We start from the raw sequence: 22,365 nt of genomic DNA, 5'->3' as shown, positions 1-22,365 counted from the left end.
GCTTCCATGTTGAAGAAGGAATTTGGCTTTTCCTCAAAGCTTCAGCGGGCAAATGTGATGAGGACAAACAAATTGGAGTATACACGAAAAAAACAACAAAACAAAATCGGCCAAGACGTGAGAAAGATGATTGAAGAATTTTTGGAGAGAGACAGCAACAGCAGGGCAACCACGGGAAAAAAGGAGACAATTACAAGGAAGAGGGAAAAAAAACAAAAGCGCTTCCTCATTGACTCGTTGAGTGCCTTGCATGCAAAGTTCAGGCAGGCTTACCCTAATGTGAAAATATCCTATGCAGAGTTTTGTAGACAGCGGCCCTTTTGGATTGTGAAACCAAGCATTAAAGATCGCGAGACGTGCATGTGCAAGCTACATTCCAACATGCAATTCATGGCCAATCGACTATTCTACCACAAGGTAATTCAAACTTCAAAGCTTACTGATCTAATTCTATCAATAACATGTGCAAGTCCAACAAAAGAGTGCATGTACAGAGAATGTGAAAAATGCAAAGAAAGGCAGCTTGCAACATCTGCCTATGATTCAGCAGAGGGAACAGTTTGGTTTCAGTGGAAAAGTGTTGTGGAGGAGAGGGAGAAAAAAAAAACAAGACGGAACAAAGGAGACAATAAAAGTTCATTTGACAACCAAGGAGAAGGTCCATGGGACCCTGAAAACACTATTGGAGGACTTCAGCACCACCCTGAAGGCGAAGATGGGGGGGGCATGTCCACAACATTTGCCATCAACATGCCTCCCTTACTGCTCTCAAGGATAAGCGGAATGGACAGAACATTGTCCTTCATATAGATTTCGCAGAGAACTATGTGTGCAAATATGGAGAAGAGGTACAGTCCACATTCTATGGAGATTCTCATAAGCAGACGACCCTCCACACCGCTGTTGCACACACCGCGGATGGTGTGGTGTCTCTGTGTACATTGAGTGCATGCATGCGCCACGACCCGGCTGCCATTTTGGGCACATCTGAAAAAGGTACTTGCATACCTAAAAGAAAAGCACATGGAGGCGACCACTTTACATGTTATCAGCGATGGCCCTACGACCCAATATAGATCAAAAAAGAACTTTTTCTTTTTAAGCCAGATCCCTTATGAGATGGGATTCAGTAGGGTCACATGGAATTTCCTGGAAGCAGGACATGGAAAAGGCCCAGCAGATGGAGTCGGTGCTGCAGTCAAACGACAGGCGGATGCCATCGTCGCAAAGGGAATTGACCTGCCCAATGCCAAAATGGTCTATGAGCAGTTGATGAACCAGCCCTCGTCCATCAAACTGATGTACGTCAGTGAGGAAGAAGTCCAGGAGATGGATGGTGTCCTGCCTGATCGCCTTGAGACCATCAAAGGGACAATGGCTATACACCAGGTATGTGTGCGCAAACACACACAGACACACACAGAGACACACACACACACACACACACACACACACACACACACACACACACACACACACACACACTCACCAAGGCTGCAAGGAGAAATAAATTCCCTGTAATAATTCACTTTTGCATAAAAGTGTCAGCTTGCTAACTGTAACTATAACTGTAACACTTGTGATATTCCCATGACAGCATCCAAGTTTTGATTGTTCTTTTTCTTTCAGATTGTATCCACAGAACCAGGAGAGATAGCTTGGCGAGTTCTAAGCTGTTTCTGCCAGGAGCCAAACACGTGCCAGTGTTACGGTCTAAAAAAAGTACAGATGTCTTTGCCTTCATCAGGCCCAAGTACATCTGGCAGCCAGCCCATCCCAAATGTGCACACGGGCCTGGTTGGGAGATGGTGCATCGTCAAGTATGATGGGGATCCGTATCCTGGGATTGTAATAGACGTGGGCTCTGACAGCTGTTTGCTGGTTAAGACCATGAGCCGTATTGGCATTAACAGGTTTTTCTGGCCAATGCGCGATGATGTCATCTGGTATCGGCCAGAGGACCTAATTAGGATGGTTCCAGAGCCAGTGCCTGTAACAAAGAGGCACATGATGCTGGAACCTTCCATTTGGAAGGAGATTTTTAATGAAATGTAAACATTTTAACATTGTTTTTGTTCTTCTGTTCGTTACCATTTCAGCTGAGAGATTCAGATCAGTTCAAAGCAATTGCATGGTGTAGCTTGGCCTTTTGTAGTTTTGCCTGTTGCTTGCTTGCACACAAATTGCATATTTTGGCTCATATAGTGTAAAAATGAAAATAAAATGGCCTCATGGATGTATTATATATATATTTTACCTGATAGAGTAGTGTTATATTTTCAAAGCCTGTGCTTTATTGTCTGTAGGGCCTATCTGATTAAAGTGTCTTATGTATGAAATACTGTGTAGACTACAAGCCTATCTAAATTGCTAAAAAAAAAAATGGTATGTAATATCATTATGTTCATACATACATTTTTCCACAAAGTAAAAATTGTTGTTCTGTGAGAAAAATAACAATAAATGCAGTAATGTCATTTCCACAACTGCCCCGTCTATTCCACTACCATATGTCATTTCCACAACCACACATATTTTAACATAAAAATACATTTTAGAAGTACATTTTATTCAATAATTATTGTTATGCAGATAGCTGTATGCCTGATGGTGGGGTAAAGGTGTATGGATTTAATTATATTCAATTTAAAATATATATAATGCTAAAGTATATGTTTCAGTAACCTAATAATGTGCGCCACATTGAGTAAATATAATAAAATCTTTTAACTGCCATTTTTGAAATATATATAAATGTAAGATTTGAATAGATGCCAGTGTGCTTGTATATGAAATCTGTTTAGGGAAAAAATACAATAAAATAACATTTTTGGTTGGTGATGGAAATGACCATTTCTTTGCCTGGCCTGAAAAAAATGCCTAAAATATAATATTAATTCTATGAATTTATCACTGCCAACATCTTAGCAGGTATGTAGACAGATTGTGAATACAAAGTATACCAATAGTTTCATCCAAACATGTTTCTAAAATTCCTGAAAATGCACAGGTCAATATGTACCCTAGTTGGAGAAACACCCTTTTCATACCTGCCAACCTTTCATATTTTTTTTGAGTAGAAACTTATCGCGGCGCGGCAACTTATCGCGGCGCGGCAACTTATCGCGGCGCGGCAATATAACGACGCAACCAATACTTCCAAGTGAGAAAATGTGATTGATGCAGCGCAGCACCTTGGCAAAGCAATGAGGCCACCGGCGGGCCCATCTAAGCAGTCAAAATTGCTGTGAATGCTGCTCTGTGCCCAGTATCCACAATTATAAGTGATGATTTATTTGAAAATGATATTGAATATTATATTTGGACATTTTATTGAGTTAATTTTGATCAAAAGTTTGTAACAGATTGTTCTGATAGTGATAACCAGTTGTACCTTCATTAGATGAATGTGATCTCAAGGTGGGTTGCTATGTTGAGAGAGATGATGGTGCAATTCTCCTCCTCTGAAGTGTATTGTCCCAAATGGACACAGAGGCTATGTCTTCAGCTGTTATAAACTGGTGCTACCTGACAGAGAAGGAATGACTTTCCAAGAACAGCAACAACTGCAACTGTTTTGAACTACAGGCACATGTTTTCAGATTACATAACTGTTATGTTCACACCGCATTTTAAAGTTAGTTTTTTTTCATGAGATGACACAATGAATCATTCATACCGGTACTATCAATATATATGGTTGTTTACATTATGTTAGTTATTGTCTGTCCCTAGTCATAACACCTCTGTTACGTTTCATTATGTCTACCCTCAAATTATCATGTGTGCTATCCAAAGTTTTCAAGAACCCTCACAAGTTTATATTCCAAAACCAATAAAGACAAAGACTGTCAAATGGCATAGTCATTTTAATATCTTGAAGTCTAGCAATATAATACAAAATAATAGAACAAAATTGTTTTTCCTCCCCACTTTTGTACATATTAAAAATCACAAATCATGGAAAACTGCTGTCTCAAAGACAGATATCAAACAAAATCAAATAACTAAAAACTGCCATGTCCCTTGGACATATATCGAACAGAAATTCAATGAAAAATTCTAAACAGAATGAGTCCAAGATATTTACAATTTTCCATGGCTATCATTCTCCATGACACTTCAAGTGGAGGAGGAGGTGGGTGTGTCACTCTTTGAAGTTGTTGCACAACTCCTTGCTATCTTCGCCACATATCCTCCATATGGTAAACAGTCCCCTTAGCGGCCATGCTCACCTTCCTGGTGACTACAGCACTAACAACATCAGTGCCCATGCTTGCCCTATATTCTGTCTTGTTTTTTCCTACCAGGCTAAAAATTCTCTCACAATCTGCGTTGCTGTGGAACACAAGTATTCCCAGCATCACTGCAGCCAGGTTTTTGAAGATCGGCTGGCACCCCCTCTTCAGCTCGCCAACCTCTCTCTAGGCCTCATCACTTCGCTGTTCCAGGATAGCATCCGCAAAGGAGAAAGACTGATACAGCCGGAACTCATCTTCCAACTCATCCAGGGAGGTGTTCTTTGGCAAGAGTGCTGGATATTGGCTGACGAAAAATTTCAAAGAGGTGAATTTGACCTCCTGCCTCTTTGTTATGTCTGCCACTGTAGCATGCTTGAGGAGCTCATCCTCAAATGGAAATTTGGACACCATGTACTCAGCAGCTGTCAAGAAGAACCTCCTGGCATCTCTGTAAAAGGCCCTCAGGTCAAGGTCTCCCTGGCTTTGAATGAAGGCAATCGTGTCATGGCCAATTGCGATTTCCTCATCTGGGAGCTCCATGTCTCTCGTGATCTTTGGTTTAACACCAGCGGATATTGCATTCATCAAGGTGTTCACGGCCTCAAGTTTGCAAAAAGAGAGGAGAATCTTGCACAATTGCAGCTCTAGGGTTGGGAGAAGAATGTGAATACATGGCTCCTCTTTTTGAAGCATCTGGTTTCCGATGTCAAAAATTGGTATGGACCTCTGTAAAAACAGAGCATAGACTTTTGCAATGGGGTCAGTGAGGAAACGATGCACCTTTTCAGGCTTTGTCAGATCCCCCCTCTCTTTTTGGGCCTTTACAGCTTTTTCTTTTTCCTTTGCAACTCTCTTTCCAATTTCCTGTTGCTTGAAAAGGAAAGATGAGAGGTCAAACTGTGGAGAAGCTTTAACCTCGGGTTTGGACTTCTTGGCAGGAGTAGGGGAGAGTGTAGGAATCTTAGATGAGCTAGAAGAGGAGAGCCTTGACTGCACTGAATTTGGACAAGTGGTAGAGGGTGTGGCTTTGGACAACTGCACAGAACCAAGAGAGGATTTGGGTTTGGGCACCTTGGGAAGGCTAGCAGAGGGGAGCTTTAACTGCTGATCAACCTGATGAGAGGTAGAGGGTGTGACTTCAGGTTTTGACACCTTGGGAAGGCTAGAAGAGAGCTTTGGTGCTGCTGGTACTCTTTTGCAGGGTGTACATTTTTTGGCAGGCTTTGGCATGCTGGTCTTCGGTTTCTTTTCCACCTTTAACTCATTTTCAAAGAAAATGGTGAGAGACTCCCATTGTTGTAGCAGGCGGTTCACACACTGCCCCAGAGAAAGCCATCTGGTGGACACCATCTTGAGGATTTTTCTCACTTCTGTGTTGCACATGACCTGCACATCACGCAGGTTGGACTTCCTCTTGCTACTTTTGTCAAGGTAATAGTAAATCGTGATGAGGAAGTCTTCCACGTTTACACTGAGCACTCTGGATGCTTTTTCTGCGGCTAGGTGGATTAAATGACAGGCACAACCAATCAAATGGATGTGTGGGTGCTGGGCCTTTAGGAAAGCTGCAACACCTTTCCCCAATCCTTGCATCACTGCTGCATTGTCAGCTGCAAAGCTAATGCAGTTTGACCATGGTATGCCCCGCTTTCTCAACTCTCCATCCAGGAGATCAAAAATGGCCCTTCCAGTGGATTCTCTTAACTCGCACACTTTAAGTAGCATGACACTGACCCTCCCTACACTGGCATCAAAAATCTTCACAACAATGGGGTACATTTTGATGTCATCCATATCTGTGCTTCCATCTGTGGCCAGGCTGAATACAGATCTTTTCATCATTTCTGTCAGATACTCTTCATCATGATTGGCTAATGTCATCATTATGGATGTTGTTTTGGTTCTGCCACAGCCGTATTGCTTTGCTATCTCACTGTCAGGGAACATTTTCCTGAAGAGTGGGCCGGTATGATCTGCCACAGCTAATGGTAGATTGTGCTCTGCTAAGTATGTTGTATATAGTGTTTCTGCACGTATAGTTCTGAGGTCTTGTGATGGCAAGAAGAATGACTGCATTCTTGGCACTGAATCTGTGGCTGCTGCTTTTTTTGAATGTTTCTTTCCCTCCACATGCCGACGACAGTCTGTAACAGACACACACTTGCCCCTCACTACACTTCAAACTGCCACTCTAAATACGATATCAAAAAATAAATGTAAAGGTGCATTGTATATGACTTTTAGTAGTTTATTCATGCTTCCTATTCATAAATAAATGACAGGGGGTCTTCTCCATATCCGCTGTTTCTATTTTCTGTTTTTCCTGAATTAAACTTTTTTTTAGGTGCAAAACTTCCTGTACTTTACTGTGCCGGGTCGGCAAATGACCCTGGTCAGGAATAAAAACCGGGTCGGCCGCATGATAAGTGCCCTACTGTTAGTCCACGGCAGGGCCTACTTTACTTTGGACATAATAGTAAATATTGGTTTCTTGCTAAGTAAATATTCATGATTAAATCAAATTTGGCAATAGGCTGCACGGTTTCAATGAACAGCAGAGTTGCAATAATTACTCTGGATACCACTTTACACAGTGCACCTTTAAAGTTAATAGTACACAAGGAAACATCCCATGAAAGATGTGCGTCACATTCATAATACCATTAAAATGCAAAGACATGATGTGCTGTAATGACTATGAAATGTAAGCATTCACTGATTGAAATAAGATTTAAGCATTTAATATTTGACTAGAAATTATATAAAAAAGACGATGTAGAGCCAACAAATAGCATAATAGAATACCAAGGCATTTTAGTGATTTCATGAATGTGACACAAAAACTTCTGTAGTCCTATAATGAAAACACTTAATAGGCCTAAGCTTACTTTGATGTTTTGAGTTTTAAGAAGAAACAGTGGCTAGAAGAGAAAATGCTGTGGATAGAAAGAACTTTATCTATGTTAAATATGAATACCTGTAGCTCCTTGGTGACTGATATCAAAATCGTAGTTGCACACGGTGCAAAACGCATGATTAGGCACTTTGGAGGCATGGCCACTGTTGTTGGTACATCGTCAAAAACTTTTGAGGCGCATATGCCCGCTTCTTTTTGCTTCGAGCTCTCTCTGTATCTGTATCATCACCCTCGTCTGACGACATGAATATTACGGACTGCAAAGCACACACACACACGATAAGTCTTGACTTCTCAACAGGCAACCACCAAGCGATTGCGAATCATATCATGTCACCAACACAGCAAGCTGAAGCGCGTTCTAAATCCGATCCGGAGCAGTTAGTTGAAATACTGCTCCACGGTTATGAACGGTTTCATAAGCTACGTTTCCACCAAGCAATACAGTAGGCTACAGAGCGATTTGGCATCTCCATTGAGTATAGAGCGTTTCATTATGGTTCGGTGCAATTTTGTGTATCTACTGCGAAAAGGTAGAATCAGGAACAGGCGCTGCGTTACCGCAAGACCTCGGCTGACAGATCAAACGCGAGTCGAGTCAACTTTACTTTAGCTGGGCTGCTGGGGTTGCGTGTGGGTCGTTAAAATTAATTTGATTGGTCAAAGTTACCCTCGTCCACTGGTTGATGTCCAATGCAATTGAGGCCAGGTCGAGTCTGTGCAATGTTCTATGCACAGCGAGATGTATTTCAGCTCTTTAAAAAAAAACGTTTTTTTTTACATTTTTTTATTTTTTTATTTTTTGCCGTATTTTCAAACTTTCAAACATCGTAGTTTGATGTTAAAGTCCGTAGTTGCTACGCAAAATGCGTAATGGTCGGCAGGTATGCCTTCCCAAGCAGCAAATTAACGTGCCCAACACGTTTTTTTAACGTTTATTTTTGGTGAGTGACACGTTCAGAATTGCGTTCAGATATGGTTAATTTGTAGGTTCCCGATTACGTGCTCAGCACGTTCTGAAAGGGTTATTTTTTGGTGTCCAACACGTTCTCTAAACGTTTCAAAATGGTGTCAAACAACACGTTCGGAAAAACACGTCCACGGACGTACAAATAAGGTGTACATTTGGGTTTTATTACGTGTTCAACACCTATTTTTGACACCAAAAATAAAACCTGCCGCAGCGCCATATGGGCTTGCTTTATATAGGGGCTTAAAATTTGGCCTATGCTTTATCCTATAGCATTTATGAGGCCATTGCCATTATTACTACTGTTATTATTATACCCTTAGTTAGCCTAGTTATGCAAAAGAAGAAAAGCATATGTGTAATGCATGTGTTTATTTTTTTTTAAAAACAAGCCGCCACTTGGACTTGGGCTGGAGTGCAGTCTGTGTCTGGGCTTTCTGTTGTCAATGTTGAAGAGGACGCTTGCGTTGGCTTCACCTGAAACATGAAAAGAAGAACTTATTCAACAAGTGATGCTCATGACAAATATCATAATGGGCCGCAGCTGCATGAGCCCACTCTAAAAACATGCTTTGTTTTCTGGTCGCGAGGATTTCACTGTAATGTCCGTTGGGTTCAAGGGACTCGTGTATGACACGTTGGTTTTATTCAACACCTAACTGACACCGTTAAAAAACGTGTCAATTGGTTCAGAAAACGTGTTTTGCTGCTTGGGTTTTATGTTCTTTCATTCAAAAGTTATTGAACTGTAAGCGGCCGCTGTTGCAAGTGAAAAAATAGCGCTTTCCAACCATTTTTTTAATCTCGTCATTTTTTTCCTAACAGCCAGCGATCTCCTTAACAGACCTACAGACATGTGTTAGGGCTTGTTCGAAAGCTGCGAATCTTAGCTTTTTACAGTTTTTTACGGCACGTTTTTATGTTCTTTCATTCAAAAGTTATTGAACTGTAAGCGGCCGCTTTTGCAAGTGAAAAAATAGCGCTTTCCAACCATTTTTTTTATCTCGTCATTTTTTTTTCCTAACAGCCAGCGATCTCCTTAACCTAGACATACAGACATGTGTTAGGGCTTGTTCGAAAGCTGAGATTCTTAGCTTTTTACAGTTTTTTACGGAACGTTTTTATGTTCTTTCATTCAAAAGTTATTGAACTGTAAGCGGCCGCTGTTGCAAGTGAAAAAATAGCGCTTTCCAACCATTTTTTTTATCTCGTCATTTTTTTCCCTAACAGCCAGCGATCTCCTTAACCTAGACATACAGACATGTGTTAGGGCTTGTTCAAAAGCTGAGATTCTTAGCTTTTTACAGTTTTTTACGGAACGTTTTTATGTTCTTTCATTCAAAAGTTATTGAACTGTAAGCGGCCGCTGTTGCAAGTGAAAAAATAGCGCTTTCCAACCATGTTTTTTATCTCGTCATTTTTTTCCTAACAGCCAGTGATCTCCTTAACCTAGACCTACAGACATGTGTTAGGGCTTGTTCGAAAGCTGAGATTCTTAGCTTTTTACAGTTATTTACGGAACGTTTTTATGTTCTTTCAATCCACAGTTATTTAACCTTAAGCGGCCGCTACTTCAAGTAAACAATGGCGTTATTATCCAGCCGGATAGAGAGGAAATCTTTTTTGTCGCTGTGTTCTTTGTTCCCTCGAATTAAACCGACGGTCTAAATAGGCTACATTTGTGCGTCCCCAACACAAGACCAGTTCTTTCTAAGTTAGCTCTTTTCATGGAAAAACATGTTTCCAAGGAGTCAGAGACATCTTCCTGAAGAGTCGAGGTCATGGTTGAGGTTGACGGTGCCGTTGTAAAGATGCTGCAACTCCGCACGCAATTCGAATGCAAGAGCAGGTGTTTGAACAGGTTGGATGTAGGCCTATTGGCTATTGCCATTCTTGCATGATAGCCTATTAGTTTATCACAGATATTGCAGCGCGCTCCTTCCTTATCTACTTTCCTGAAATATAGCCACGCTTTCGACGACATGTTTTTGTTTCTCAATAGTACAATCAGCTGTTTGAATATCAGCTGTCTTATCAATCGTTGAGGTGCGAAAAGGGGAGAGGAGGAGCGTGGTCAGTTTGTGACACTTGTGATTGGCTGAAATGGCCGCGTGCTTAAACACACATTTGATGGCTCTGACAGTCAGACTTCAGGAACCGAAACGTGGAACCGACAGACAAGGCACGTTTCGATTCCAAGTAGAACCTTAGCTTTTAATTCGGTTCCATCAAAGAATTGAATTTCGGTACCCAGTCCTACTCTCGTCTGAAACTTTGTTGAGGATTTTTACGGCAGTAACGACAGCGCAGGTTTAGAAAGACAGAATACATTCGACCTGTGTGGGTAATAATAAACTGGACTATTCCGAAACTTCTAAATGCTTCGTTTTGTGAGTAGAGACCATATTTGAACTATTGTAGAAGTTTGGTGTCATGACATGTAATGTTTGTGGGGTAAAGTTTGGAGATACTGTGAATGCCCGGCAAACTATTACTAAGCCTATTACTAAACCTACTAAGAGGGTAGAGTCTTCACTTTCAAACTAGCCATAACATGTTTCAGTGGCCCTATCACATAATACGCTGTGAGTCTACAAAAAAACGTCAGAAAAGGGCTTAGAATGCTGGTATTCTAGGTCATAATTCCGTGAGCACTGCCGGTATTCAATGTGTTAAGCTGGGCGACTTTAGCCCCGATTTGGTACTCGAACGACTTTTAGGGAGTCGGGCAGATTTCTTGCTCAATCGTGAGTCTCGCATGATGCAGTGTACATGGGGTAACGACAAGCGATTTCGCCTCACGATCGTGCAATCACAGGGTCGCAAGAAAATCAAAACTGTTTGAAATCCTGATCGTGCCTTGTGACTACATCGCACAGTTCAAGCAGTGCTACGGCCCAATTTGACACTACACATGCTCTTGATCGCGTCCTCATCCATCTCAGGTGTGCATGTTCCCTCCTCTGCAGCCCAGGGAAACAACACGCGTGTCGTGTCGCACAGTCGGACCATTCTGCTCGCATCCGACCGTCGGCTCGTACATTGTGAGGATTTGAGTCGTGACATATGAACTTCTAAATCGCGAAGCTTAATACCCACGACTGAAAATATCGCACAGTGTATGCCCGGCTTTAGAGAGTACATTTTCTCAGAGGGCACTGAAGTTGCACCATGAAGAGCAGACAGTGTTGCCAAAAGAAAATCAGCCGAAGTCGCTATGGGCTTGCTGAAAAGTCGCTAGATGACGTCATGACGTTACGTATGACGTCACAATAGGCGCATACAACTTTGATTCGAGCGTCGACGTTGCGAAAGGCACGTCAGGGAGAACTTGTCACGATGTGGGTGTCATTAAATACAGCGCATTTACAGTCGGCCACAAATATGAACGAGACGATGAGCTCGTACCGATTTGCTCTACTAACACACCACGTGTGAGGAGTGGGGGGACAGGCAGTGAGGAGGAGCTGAAGTGGGGACCTGCGCAAACGTGTGTAGAGGTGTGAGACAAGACCCATATACACACGTGAGTGAGTTGTTGACCAACCAGTTCATGGGCGCGTGACCTCGGAGGCAGTCTGCCGACGAGCGTTGAAGGGGATAAGCAACTGCAGAGGTTGCAAGATCTGACTGCAGCCGCATTCATCCCGCGATAGTTTTACACCATGTGACATGTCACCTCGTCAACGCAACGTCGACGAAATTTCGAAGTTTGACAGGAAATCTAACCGTTATGCAGCATTTTCATCCAGGGTGCATTGCTGTCTAAATGCGCATGTATGCGTTGATGACAACTCGATCGCAGCTAATGTCACGCACGGCGCGCTGATCTACAGAACACGTGCCCACATGCCTTCGTCCACAGTACAAAAATGGGCGGTGCTAGCTACTTTTTGGAGATCAGAGCTAATCTGCAGCCCTGCATAACCGTGGGAAACGCTTCTGATGGCGGCTCAGAGTCAGAATAAAGCTGGGCTTACACTGTGCGACTTTTGCCCCGATTTGGCACTCGCACGACTTTTTGAGAGTCGGGCCGATTTCTTGCTCAATCGCAGGTCAACCGTGAGCCTCGCATCGTGCAATGTACATGGGGTAACGACAAGCGATTTCGCCTCACGATCGTGCAATCGCAGGGTCGCAAGAAAATCAAAACGGTTTGAAATTCTGGTCGTGGCTCCTGCGTAAATCGCACAGTTAAAGCAGTGCTACGACCCGATTTGACACTTCACATGCACAAATGAATAGGGCCGTGCGATTCGCTGTTGAGCGTGACCTCATCTCCACCTCAGGTGCGCATGTTCCCTCCTCTGCAGACCGGGGAAACATGCCTGTCGCGTCGTACGGTGGAAGCATTTCGCTCGTATCCGACTGTCGGCTCGTGTGGTGTGAGGTCGTGAGTTGTGAACTTTTAAACAGTGAAATTCCATCGTGCCGTGTGAGAAGAAGCTTAAGACCCACGAGTGAAAATATCGCACAGTGTATGCCCGGCTTTAGTCAATGAAAATGCACGTTTTAAAAAGTCGCCAGATGCACCAAAAAGTCGCTAAAGACGCTAGATGAGTTTTTTGTCGCCATGTGCCCGAGATTCACTGCGGTCGGTGCAGCCAGCCTGCTAGTGCTCATTTAAATTTGTCATATGCAGATCCCAAGGAGCCGTTGTCAGAGTTGCCAGATTGGGCAGCTTAGGATGGCTGTGTGTGGGTAAAAATGCCATTTATCAGGAAAACCCGCCCACTTTTTGCCATAGAAATCAATAGAATTTGGCGGGATTTAGTGCTTCTAGGCGGGTTTTGAACACTTTTTGGGCTGGATATCATCAGCCTCATCTGGCAACCCTGGCCGTTGTGGTAGCTTTTGTGATATGCACCGGATTCTCATGCCCCTGTATCTGCTTGTAGGGTAGACCGCGTACAGTTGTACAGAGTACAGTTTAGGTAAATCAAATATACCTGTGTAGCAACAAGACTCTGATCTAAATCCAAAGTGTAGTCATAACATAAATGACAGTCCCAAAACATTTGGTGACCATATCGAAAATTGTGTAATCTCGGTTTATGTTGACATTCGGTTCCTGCCATATCTTTGTCCCATATTGCTTGCCGTAGCCTCATACAAGCAGATGTTCCTGTGCATGAGAATTCCTGTGTGCGTCACAAAAGCTGCCACACCGTAGTGCATCATGTGTCACGTCTGTCTCTACCCGCCACTGAAAATGCATTGTGTGGTAGCGTGGGGAGGGAGACTGATGTGCCTCTCACAAGACAAGCAAAATAGTCGCTAGATTCGGCCAGATTGAGCCTGAAAAGTCGCTAAATTGGCAACACAGAGCAGACAGTGGATAGTTGCAAAGGTTTTAGTACACCTGTTCCCTGGCCTTCCACCACTCCAGCGGGTCAGATGTACGTGGCAGTAGGAGCTCTGACACATACCCTTTTTACCTCCAGTAAAGCTGGGCTTACACTGTGCAACTTTTGCCCCGATTTGGCACTCGCACGACTTTTTGGGGATCGGGCCGATTTCTTGCTCATTCGCAGGTCAATCGTGAGTCTCGCATCGTGCAGTGTACATAGGGTAGAGAAGCGATTTCGCCTCACGATCGTGAAATCGCAGGGTCGCAAGAAAATCAAAACTGTTTGAAATCCTGGTCGTGCCTTGTGAGCAAATCGCAGTTAAAGCAGTGCTACGACCCGATTTGACACTACACTAGGGTGACCAGACGTCCCGGTTTGGAGTTGTGTGCCCCAGGTCCCGAACAAAAACTCTCGGGACAAAAATATGTCCCGGTTTTGGCCACCCACTACATTGCGCCATGTCTATAGGGGTAGCCTAAATATATGGAAAAGATTACATTTTTACCTGCCACAGTTAATGGCAGCCAGCGCTTGTATAAAAAGTCCGAAGGAGTCAGTTGCGATGTCATCCCTCCCTCAGAATGCAGGAAATTGCATCTAAAAAATACAAATTTTCCTGGGGGAGGACCCCCAGACCCGCCCGCCAAATATTGTCCTTCAGTCACGCACAAAGTGTCCCGGTTTCAGACTACAAAAATCTGGTCACCCTACACTACACATGCACAAGTTAATAGAGCTGTGCGATTCGCTCTTGATCGCGTCCTCATCCCCACCTCAGGTGCGCATGTTCCCTCCTCTAGAACCCCGGGAAACACGCATCGTGTCGCACAGTCGGACCATTCTGCTCACATCCAGTCGGCTCGTTTAATGTGAGGACAAGAGTCATGAGATATGAACTTTTAAATCGCAAAATGTCCTCATACAGTGTGAGCAGGAGCTTAATATCCATGACTGAAAATATCACACAGTGTATGCCTGGCTTAAGGCTGCTGCTATGGGGCACTGAACATCCGGTATGATTGTTGTCATCCTCTCTTCAAAATCTGCCCAAAACACAGGCACAGACTCTTCTGGCCTATCAGTGTCTACATTTGCAACCCCCTCTGAGGGTGGTGGTAGGGGGGTTGCGACCTGGGTTGCCCTCGCTATCAGTGTTGCCAATTCCGCTTATTATAAGCGACTTTGGGCTTCTTTTTTTGGAAAGTCGCTGGAAAATATGGGAAGTCGCGGGTTGCGTTTTTTTGGGCTTCTCCTGCCTGACCTGTGGCTTGTTTTGGGCTTGCTGTCAGTGCTGTTTTTAAAGCCGCGGTAAATGTAAACAAATCACTGTCACGCAAACACTGAACACAGCTACGTAATGAATCATCGTACAGTACAACATACTGTACATACTGTAGCCTACTGCACACACCCCCGGGAAACTTGAACAAATCACAGCAGCGCAAACCCTGAACTCAGCTACGTAATGACGTAGCCTACTGTACAAGCCTACTGTACAGAGTAATCTGATAGGCTACTGTACCCGGGAAATTTAAACGAATCACATCAGCGCAAACACTGAAACACAGCTACGTAATGATCATACTGTATCTACTGTAAGCACACACCACACCCCCTTTCAATAAACAGGAAGACATACATTATGATTGATTAGCTTTATAGATTAGCAAGATGTCAAAGTGGGCCAAATATGGCAAAAAATACAACAAGGACTGGGAGAGGGAGAGTGGGCTGAAAGACTGGATTCAGGCGCACCCCGTGGACGACTCCAAGGCTTTATGCCGTTACTGTAAGTCGGAAATTCGTGCACACCATGCCGACCTTGTACAGCATGCGGCGACTAATAAGCACCAGAAAAATGCAAAGCCGCTGTCGTCCATGAGGCTCACCAACTTCGGGGTGACAGTAGAAAAGAAAAACGAGAGTCAGCAAATTAAAGAGATTAAACTAGCCAGCTACATCGCCTGCCACACAGCCATCACAAGCGTGGACCACCTGGGAGAGTTAGTGCAATCCACCTTCGATCCCAGCATTAAGTTGCATCGTACTAAATGCACCGCCATCATCAACCATGTCATTGCCCTCTGCATGTTCCGTGACTTACTTGCCGACATCGGGGAGACGCAGTACTCTCTAGTCATTGATGAGAGCACAGATGTCACGGCTATTAAGCAGTTGTGTGTTGTGGTCCGCTACTTCAGCCGCAAACTCACCAAAGTCGTGTCCTCCTTCCTGGGACTGGTCAGTCTCAGTGGGGAGACAGCTGAGGCCATCGCATCCACCTTGGTGTCTTTCTTGGGAGGAGTGGGGTTGGATGTGAAGAGGTGCATAGGTGTTGGCATGGACGGCTGCAGTGTCATGGTGGGGAGGAATAACTCAGTGTTTACGCACCTCCAGAAAGCCAACCCCCAAATCCAGCTGTTGAAGTGCGTCTGCCACTCGATCCAGCTGTGCGTGAGCAGGGCCGTGGAGACACTGCCACGGAATCTTGAGTACCTGGTGTCACACTTCTTCAACTGGTTCTCACACAGCGCTGTCCGCCGCAGGGAGTACGCCAAAGTCTATGAACTTAATTAATCAAGGCGAAAAGCCACTGATGCTGGTGCAGATGTCGAGCACGCGATGGCTTTCCATCCACGACTGCTGTGCCCATATCCTAAGTCAATGGGATGAGCTGAAGCTCCATTTTCAGCTGAGCAAAGATTCCCAGCGGTGTTACGATGCGGAAATTCTTTTCCAGATGTACAGCGACCCCATCAACAAGCTGTACATTCAGTTCCTCATGCCCTTTCTGCAGGAGTTCCACCGCATCAACAAATTGTTCCAGCAGGACAGTGGCAATCCGTTTAAAATGCTGGAGTGCCTGTTGGAATTCTTCCGCTCTCTGCTTGCGCGAGTGGTGAGACCGGAGCGTATCCCACCATCTGACAGCGATCAGATCTGTCAGTGAGCATCACCCCTGATACACTGCTGCCAGCGGGTGCTGTCAATTACGGCATCACTGTCATGATGGCACTGGAGGAGGCTCGGATGGACAGCGCAACGGAAATGTCATTCAAAGCCAGATGCAGAGATTTCGTAGTGGAGGCCTGCAGGCAGGTCCAGAACAGGCTCCCTGCCAACGTCCATCTCTGGAAGTCCATGACCGCCTTCAGCCCAAGATCCATTTTGTTGCAAAGCAAAGTTCCCCTGAAGTCCATCTCTGTGTTGCCGCTTTACCAGGGTGACCTGGCTGCGCTTGAGACACAGTACAAGGCGGTGGCGTTTCATCCATGGACGACCACGGACGACTGCCACGCAGAGGCCTTCTGGGTTGAAGTGTTCAACTATCGCGACAGCAGCGGAGAGCAGGCTTTCAGAGATCTCGCGCAGTTTGCGTTGTCTCTGCTCGCCATGCCATTGAGCAACGCAGATGTGTTGCGGGTTTTTCCGCAGATGGCCTTGGTAAAAAGTAAACTCCGCAACAGAATGGGGCAGGAAACGCTGAGCAGCATCCTGCATGTGAGGTATGGCCTGCGCTGGCAGGGAAAATGCTGCAGAGACTTTGAGCCAACGAGAGACATGCTGTTGCGGTTCAATAGCCGCATGCACATCGAAGAAGAAAAGCAGACCGCTGCCGGTGGTTCTGGCGATGCCAATGGGTGCTTCTGAATGGCATTTCCCTCTCTCCCACTCGCTTTCTCTCTCTCTCTCGCGCGCGCACACACACTCCCTAGGCCTTCATGAAAACAACGGGGAAAAGAAACCAGCATCACAATTTCTCTCTCTCTCTCTCTCTCTCTCTCTCTCTCTCACTCACACACCCACACACACACCAAAATGAAACATGTCAAGCAGCCCCTTGCACTCATGATATGGGTTCCACTGTCACGCAATATGACCCCCCCCCCCACACACACACACACACACACACACACACACACACACACACACACCTCTCTTTCTCTCTCATACACGTGAAGTAAACTCAAAGAACACCATTCATTCACATCTCATTTTCGGCATGTTTATTCTTCCACTGCCTGTTCATTTGCCTAGTAATGTCTTAATTGATTTGAATGTTTAGTGAATGGTTCTGTGATATGGTTATAGATGTGGTTATAGACAAAATATTTCGCTTTTTTAAGCCTTGGCCTTGTTTATTTGTGATGTGATTAATATCGATGGTCTAAACAAAATCTTTACATACTTACTGTATCTTGCCATAAGCCTAATTGTTTGCTAATTTAACATCTATTAGCTCTGTCTTGGGAGCTTTACAACTCAGGGATTGTTGCATGTGAAATTTCTGAATTCCTTTGTTTATTTCATTGTGCAAAATAATAATTAAAAAAATTGTTATGACCACATAGCCTATTATGCTTATTATATAACACATACCATCACTGGGTATAGTCTCATCAAAACCTCCACTGAGAATATAGCCTACATTAGTTACTAGTTAAGCTACTGTTTACTTATAGTGATAATTATAATAATCATTATGATAATACTTATAATATCATCATAATAATAATAATTATTATTATTGTTGTTATTGTTATTATTATTATACACATATGTATGATATTAATAAATAAGCCAGCAACTTAAATAATAAATTAATGCAAAAGTAGAAGACGCATATGTAAGAGTTTCCGATTACTTTTCTTCCCTTTGTGGTCGCTTGTTTTGGGCTTGTTTGCAGAGTATGAGTTGCTTGTTTTGGGCTTGTTTTCATTGTACGAGTCGCTTGTTTCTCTCGCGAGATCTGGCAACACTGCTCGCTATTCTGGACATGGTTTGTGCGGCGTATGCATCCGTTACAAACCCATGCCTCTTGAATCATGGGTCGAGAAAGGTGGCATCGGCCAGGACATGATTCCTCTCCAGGGTCCCAAATCGTTCGGAAAGCTCAACTGCCTGGGCATTGACGAGTGTAGCTGAGGGGGGGCTTCTTTGCAGCTAAGCTACAAATCTTTACAGGTAGGGGAGACTGGGGTAAGATGAGCCACTTTTTACATTTTTCGTCACAGCTAAGCGATGAAGGCGTATTTGGTTAAAATTTTCACATCATACCAAATTTCAAAGTGTCCTGATACTATTAGAGCAAAAACTAATTGATAAACTGTCATGGTTAAAATGATATTGCCTTTTAAAAATATTTTTTCAGGTGGCTCATCTTACCCCATGCATGGGGTAAGGTGAGCCACTGCTTGGGGTAAATTGAGCCCAGGCAAAAATCTCACCTAACAAATTTTATTTATTATAACAAATGTAACTAATGAATCTATGAAATAAAACAACTAAAGCAACAGAACTATGCCAAAAAAATACATATTGTGGGCCCTTACAGCTTTGTTTGAATACAATGGCGAACAATGCAGAGTGCAATGTAGAAAAAAAAGTTAATATTATTGTTTGAATTGGCTGAAACATGCATAAAGTCATTAATCTCAACTCACCTGGGTATGATATGAAAGAAATTATCTGATTATGCTGAAATATCATAACATGTTTTTCAACCATTATAAATCCCATTAGGATAAGCGGCTCATCTTACCCCATCTCAAAAGGCTCACCTTACCCCATGCCAAAATTATGTAAATAAATGCTCATAAAATTATCATAAAAGTGCAAAAAGACTTAAAATATCACTCATATAGTAGCTTATTACGTAACATTTCAGACATGATGAGACCAGAAATTGTTCTATTTTTGTTTTCTCTAAATCATCCATGTTTTGAATATACATGGAATTCACTTGAAGAGCAAAAAAACACATTTTCACAAATATCTCTCTTGCCAAATTTGGTACATGCTTCACTTTTTCACAGGTGTTAGAAAAGGATTTCCACCACCTTAGAATGTGGTGACATGTTAAAATGTATTCACCTTTTTCGAGAAAAAGGGGGTGGCTCACCTTACCCCGTGGCCTCGCTGTATCAAGATGGGCTTTGAAGCTGTTACAAACCTAAAGTAGGGAAAAACAGTGAACAGTGATCTATATAATGTGTTTAATTCATGTCAGATATAGATAGTTCTCTATAGGTCTGTACTCCTGCTTTACAGAATACACTTAACAATACTTGAAGGGTTTATTTGCAAAATGGTGTATCACATTTTGTAGGATATCGGGAAATGGACATTTGTTATTGGGCATTGCATTGTAAAATACATTTTATATAGGCTAGGTTGAAAAAGTGTTCTCCAAATATCTGAATGGCAAGAATTCACACATAGATAAGACTTCTGAAGTCTTTTTTCAATAATAAAATGCATAAGTCTCAAATCGTAGATTAACCAGATAAACCCTTCACTTGTACTCTCTTCATGTGAATGTTATACAAAGACAACATACCTCTCAGCACTCATCTCCTTTGTGACCTCCTCAAAGGGTGCCAAGATGGTGCAGACTTCCTTCAGAGTCTGCCACCATTGTTGCCAGATTAGGTTGAGCGATTTCCGCCCACTCACGTTCCAAAACCCGCCCACTTCAGCAAAAAACCGCCCAACATCGTATTTCACATGAAAACATTTAATATCTGAGTAATACTTCAATTCTGAGATAGAATTCATTTATCACATGACACGTATCATTCATAGTGTTACAGAAGTTTTTTTTCTCAAATCAGAGTGGAAGTCTTAAAAAAAAAAAAATCAGGGCAGCGTGCAGCCTTTCTTTGTTTTCTTTTTTTCATTTTGTTTGTAAGGGCAGCGATCCGCCTACACCTAGTAGTCCTGGACCAGCCCTGTAGACCCGTTCGCAATTTTGAGTTGAGGGCATTTCTCACTGGATTTGAGTTAGTGGGTTCCTAGACATTAAAAATCACGGAGGTGCTCGTCCACCATAGTGCCAGATTTTTCACAATATGGCCGCCAAATATTGCCGCAATTGCCTATGACAAATATCTGTCTTTTTACTTTTAAACTGTTTATACACATGTCATACATAAATTCTGACCAATTTTTGGAGAGGAATTCAATTCTGACAATTACTGGGGGATGACGTGTGATTTTGACCTTAAAAGGTCATTGCCAAGGTCAAATTTGCTATTCTGAAGAGCGTTAATAGACTTCCATTGTAAAAATGAGAGACAAATGATCAATTATGGCATGAGGAGTTATTTGCTGATATTACTATGATTATTTGTGTCAGTATAGTCCTTAAAAGGTCAAGGTCAATGTCAATGTCAAGGTCTTTTCCCTATTCTGAAGAACTCAGCCATGTGCTTGCCCATTAAGTCATTATTAAGAATAAGGAACTGCCACTTAATGTAAATCTAACATTTCTAACATTTAATATTTCTTAACACTTGATGGACCATCATAGCATAAATAATTAATGAATAAATGTGATGATAAAGACCTAGGCTTAAATTAAGCCAAAAACACAATACATTTACTAAGGTGGAACATTGTAACATTGTAGTGATTTATTTATTTTAACTCAAAAAATCACGTTATCATTATGATATCATATCTTATGATAATGGTTTCAGGCATTTTAATGGCAGGAGTATGCCAGGTGTGTGCTCCTGCCACCCATGTTGCTTAGGCTCATGCCTTATTTTGGGGTCCTTGGTTCTTGCAAGTATGTTGCAGACTCTATGAACTAGAAATGCCCCTCTCTAAATGTGCCCTCTTATAGCACTACTGATGGGAGGAAGAGCATTGATTCTTCTCTGTGATCATCAAATATTACAGCTGTTGTGGTTGATCTGGCCCCAGCCCAGACACGCACCAAGTACTTCTCAGCCAATGTTGCATCTTACTCGGTCAATATTTTGGCCTCTCCAAAGTTAACCAAGTACTGGACTGGATCAGAAACCATGGCTGCATGTTTAGTCCCAACCTCATGCAACCCCCCTACTCATGCAATCATCTCCTTACAGGATATGTTCTTTGATCACAGTTTTTGTCAGTGACGCTCCAAGATGAGAGACTAATTGATTGAGGGGTTAGATTCTCCTTATCTAACCAGTGCCATACTGCTGGTAAATCTCCTGCATACCAAGTTCTTGGAAATATGGGCTGTAGTGGAGAAGCAATGCAAATGTGTCTGTATCATTTGAGTCTATAACAACTTTTCTGCTTCACACGAACAGCCCACTCAACATGCACCAGCAACCTGGCCTAAAGCTGGGCTTACACTGTGCGACTTTTGCCCCGATTTTGCCCTGATTTGGCACTCGCACGACTTTTTGAGAGTCGGGCCGATTTCTTGCTCAATCGCAGGTCAATCGTGAGTCTCGCATCGTGCAGTGTACATGGGGTAACGACAAGCGATTTCGCCTCACGATCGTGTAATCGCAGGGTCGCAAGAAAATCAAAACGGTTTGAAATTCTGGTCGTGGCTCGTGCGTAAATCGCACAGTTAAAGCAGTGCTATGACCCGATTTGACACTTCACATGCACAAATGAATAGGGCCGGGGGATTCGCTGTTGAGCGCGACCTCATCTCCACCTCAGGTGCGCATGTTCCCTCCTCTGCAGACCGGGGAAACATGCCTGTCGCGTTGTACGGTGGAAGCATTTCGCTCGCATCCGACTGTCGGCTCGTGTAGCCTAGTGTGAGGACGTGAGTCGTGAACTTTTAAACAGTGAAATTCCATCGTGCAGTGTGAGCAGAAACTCAAGACCCACGAGTGAAAATATCGCACAGTGTATGCCCGGCTTAAGCCTCATCAACACAGTTCAAGAGCTCTGGAATCTCTTCACCATCAGCTGACTTTGCTGGTCATCATCACCTCATCATCAACAACAGGGCTGACAATGACAGTAGTATTGCCTCTGGTTTGATAATAAATAATGTCTGGAACTAACAATTGGAGATTTCACTTGTTCTCCAAAGAGGCCCAGAACTTATCAAGTTGGTGAGGAATGGGTGTTTGTCCGTTCATGCCA

General features: G+C 43.3%; 1 protein-coding gene and 1 long non-coding RNA gene across 2 annotated transcripts; one reads left to right on the top strand and one right to left on the bottom strand.

Moving 5' to 3' along the window:
- The first annotated feature begins 1,023 nt into the window (after window positions 1-1,023).
- On the top strand, window positions 1,024-2,219 carry LOC134467182 (uncharacterized). The gene is made up of 2 exons (XM_063221092.1): window positions 1,024-1,389; window positions 1,630-2,219. Exons 1-2 carry the CDS (start codon window positions 1,024-1,026, stop codon window positions 2,053-2,055), a joined length of 792 nt encoding a protein of 263 aa, XP_063077162.1. The 3' UTR covers window positions 2,056-2,219.
- Window positions 2,220-8,442: 6,223 nt separating this feature from the next.
- LOC134467181 (uncharacterized) lies at window positions 8,443-19,963 on the bottom strand. Its single transcript, XR_010038467.1, has 3 exons — window positions 19,820-19,963; window positions 19,354-19,432; window positions 8,443-8,605 (listed from the first exon to the last, which is right to left on the bottom strand). It is a non-coding gene; the product is annotated as an uncharacterized LOC134467181 (long non-coding RNA).
- Window positions 19,964-22,365: the final 2,402 nt, after the last annotated feature.

This window comes from Engraulis encrasicolus, chromosome 17, assembly GCF_034702125.1.
Source record: "Engraulis encrasicolus isolate BLACKSEA-1 chromosome 17, IST_EnEncr_1.0, whole genome shotgun sequence".
NCBI classification, from domain to species: domain Eukaryota; kingdom Metazoa; phylum Chordata; class Actinopteri; order Clupeiformes; family Engraulidae; genus Engraulis; species Engraulis encrasicolus.
This window is presented reverse-complemented; position numbering and strand designations above follow the sequence as displayed.

Excerpts from the sequence above, each read along its gene's own strand:
- LOC134467182 (XM_063221092.1), top strand. The coding sequence starts at position 1,024 with ATGGAGGCGACCACTTTACATGTTATCAGCGATGGCCCTACGACCCAA. Across the intron at positions 1,390-1,629 it reads GGACAATGGCTATACACCAG|ATTGTATCCACAGAACCAGG; the intron begins GTATGTGTGCGC and ends TTTTTCTTTCAG.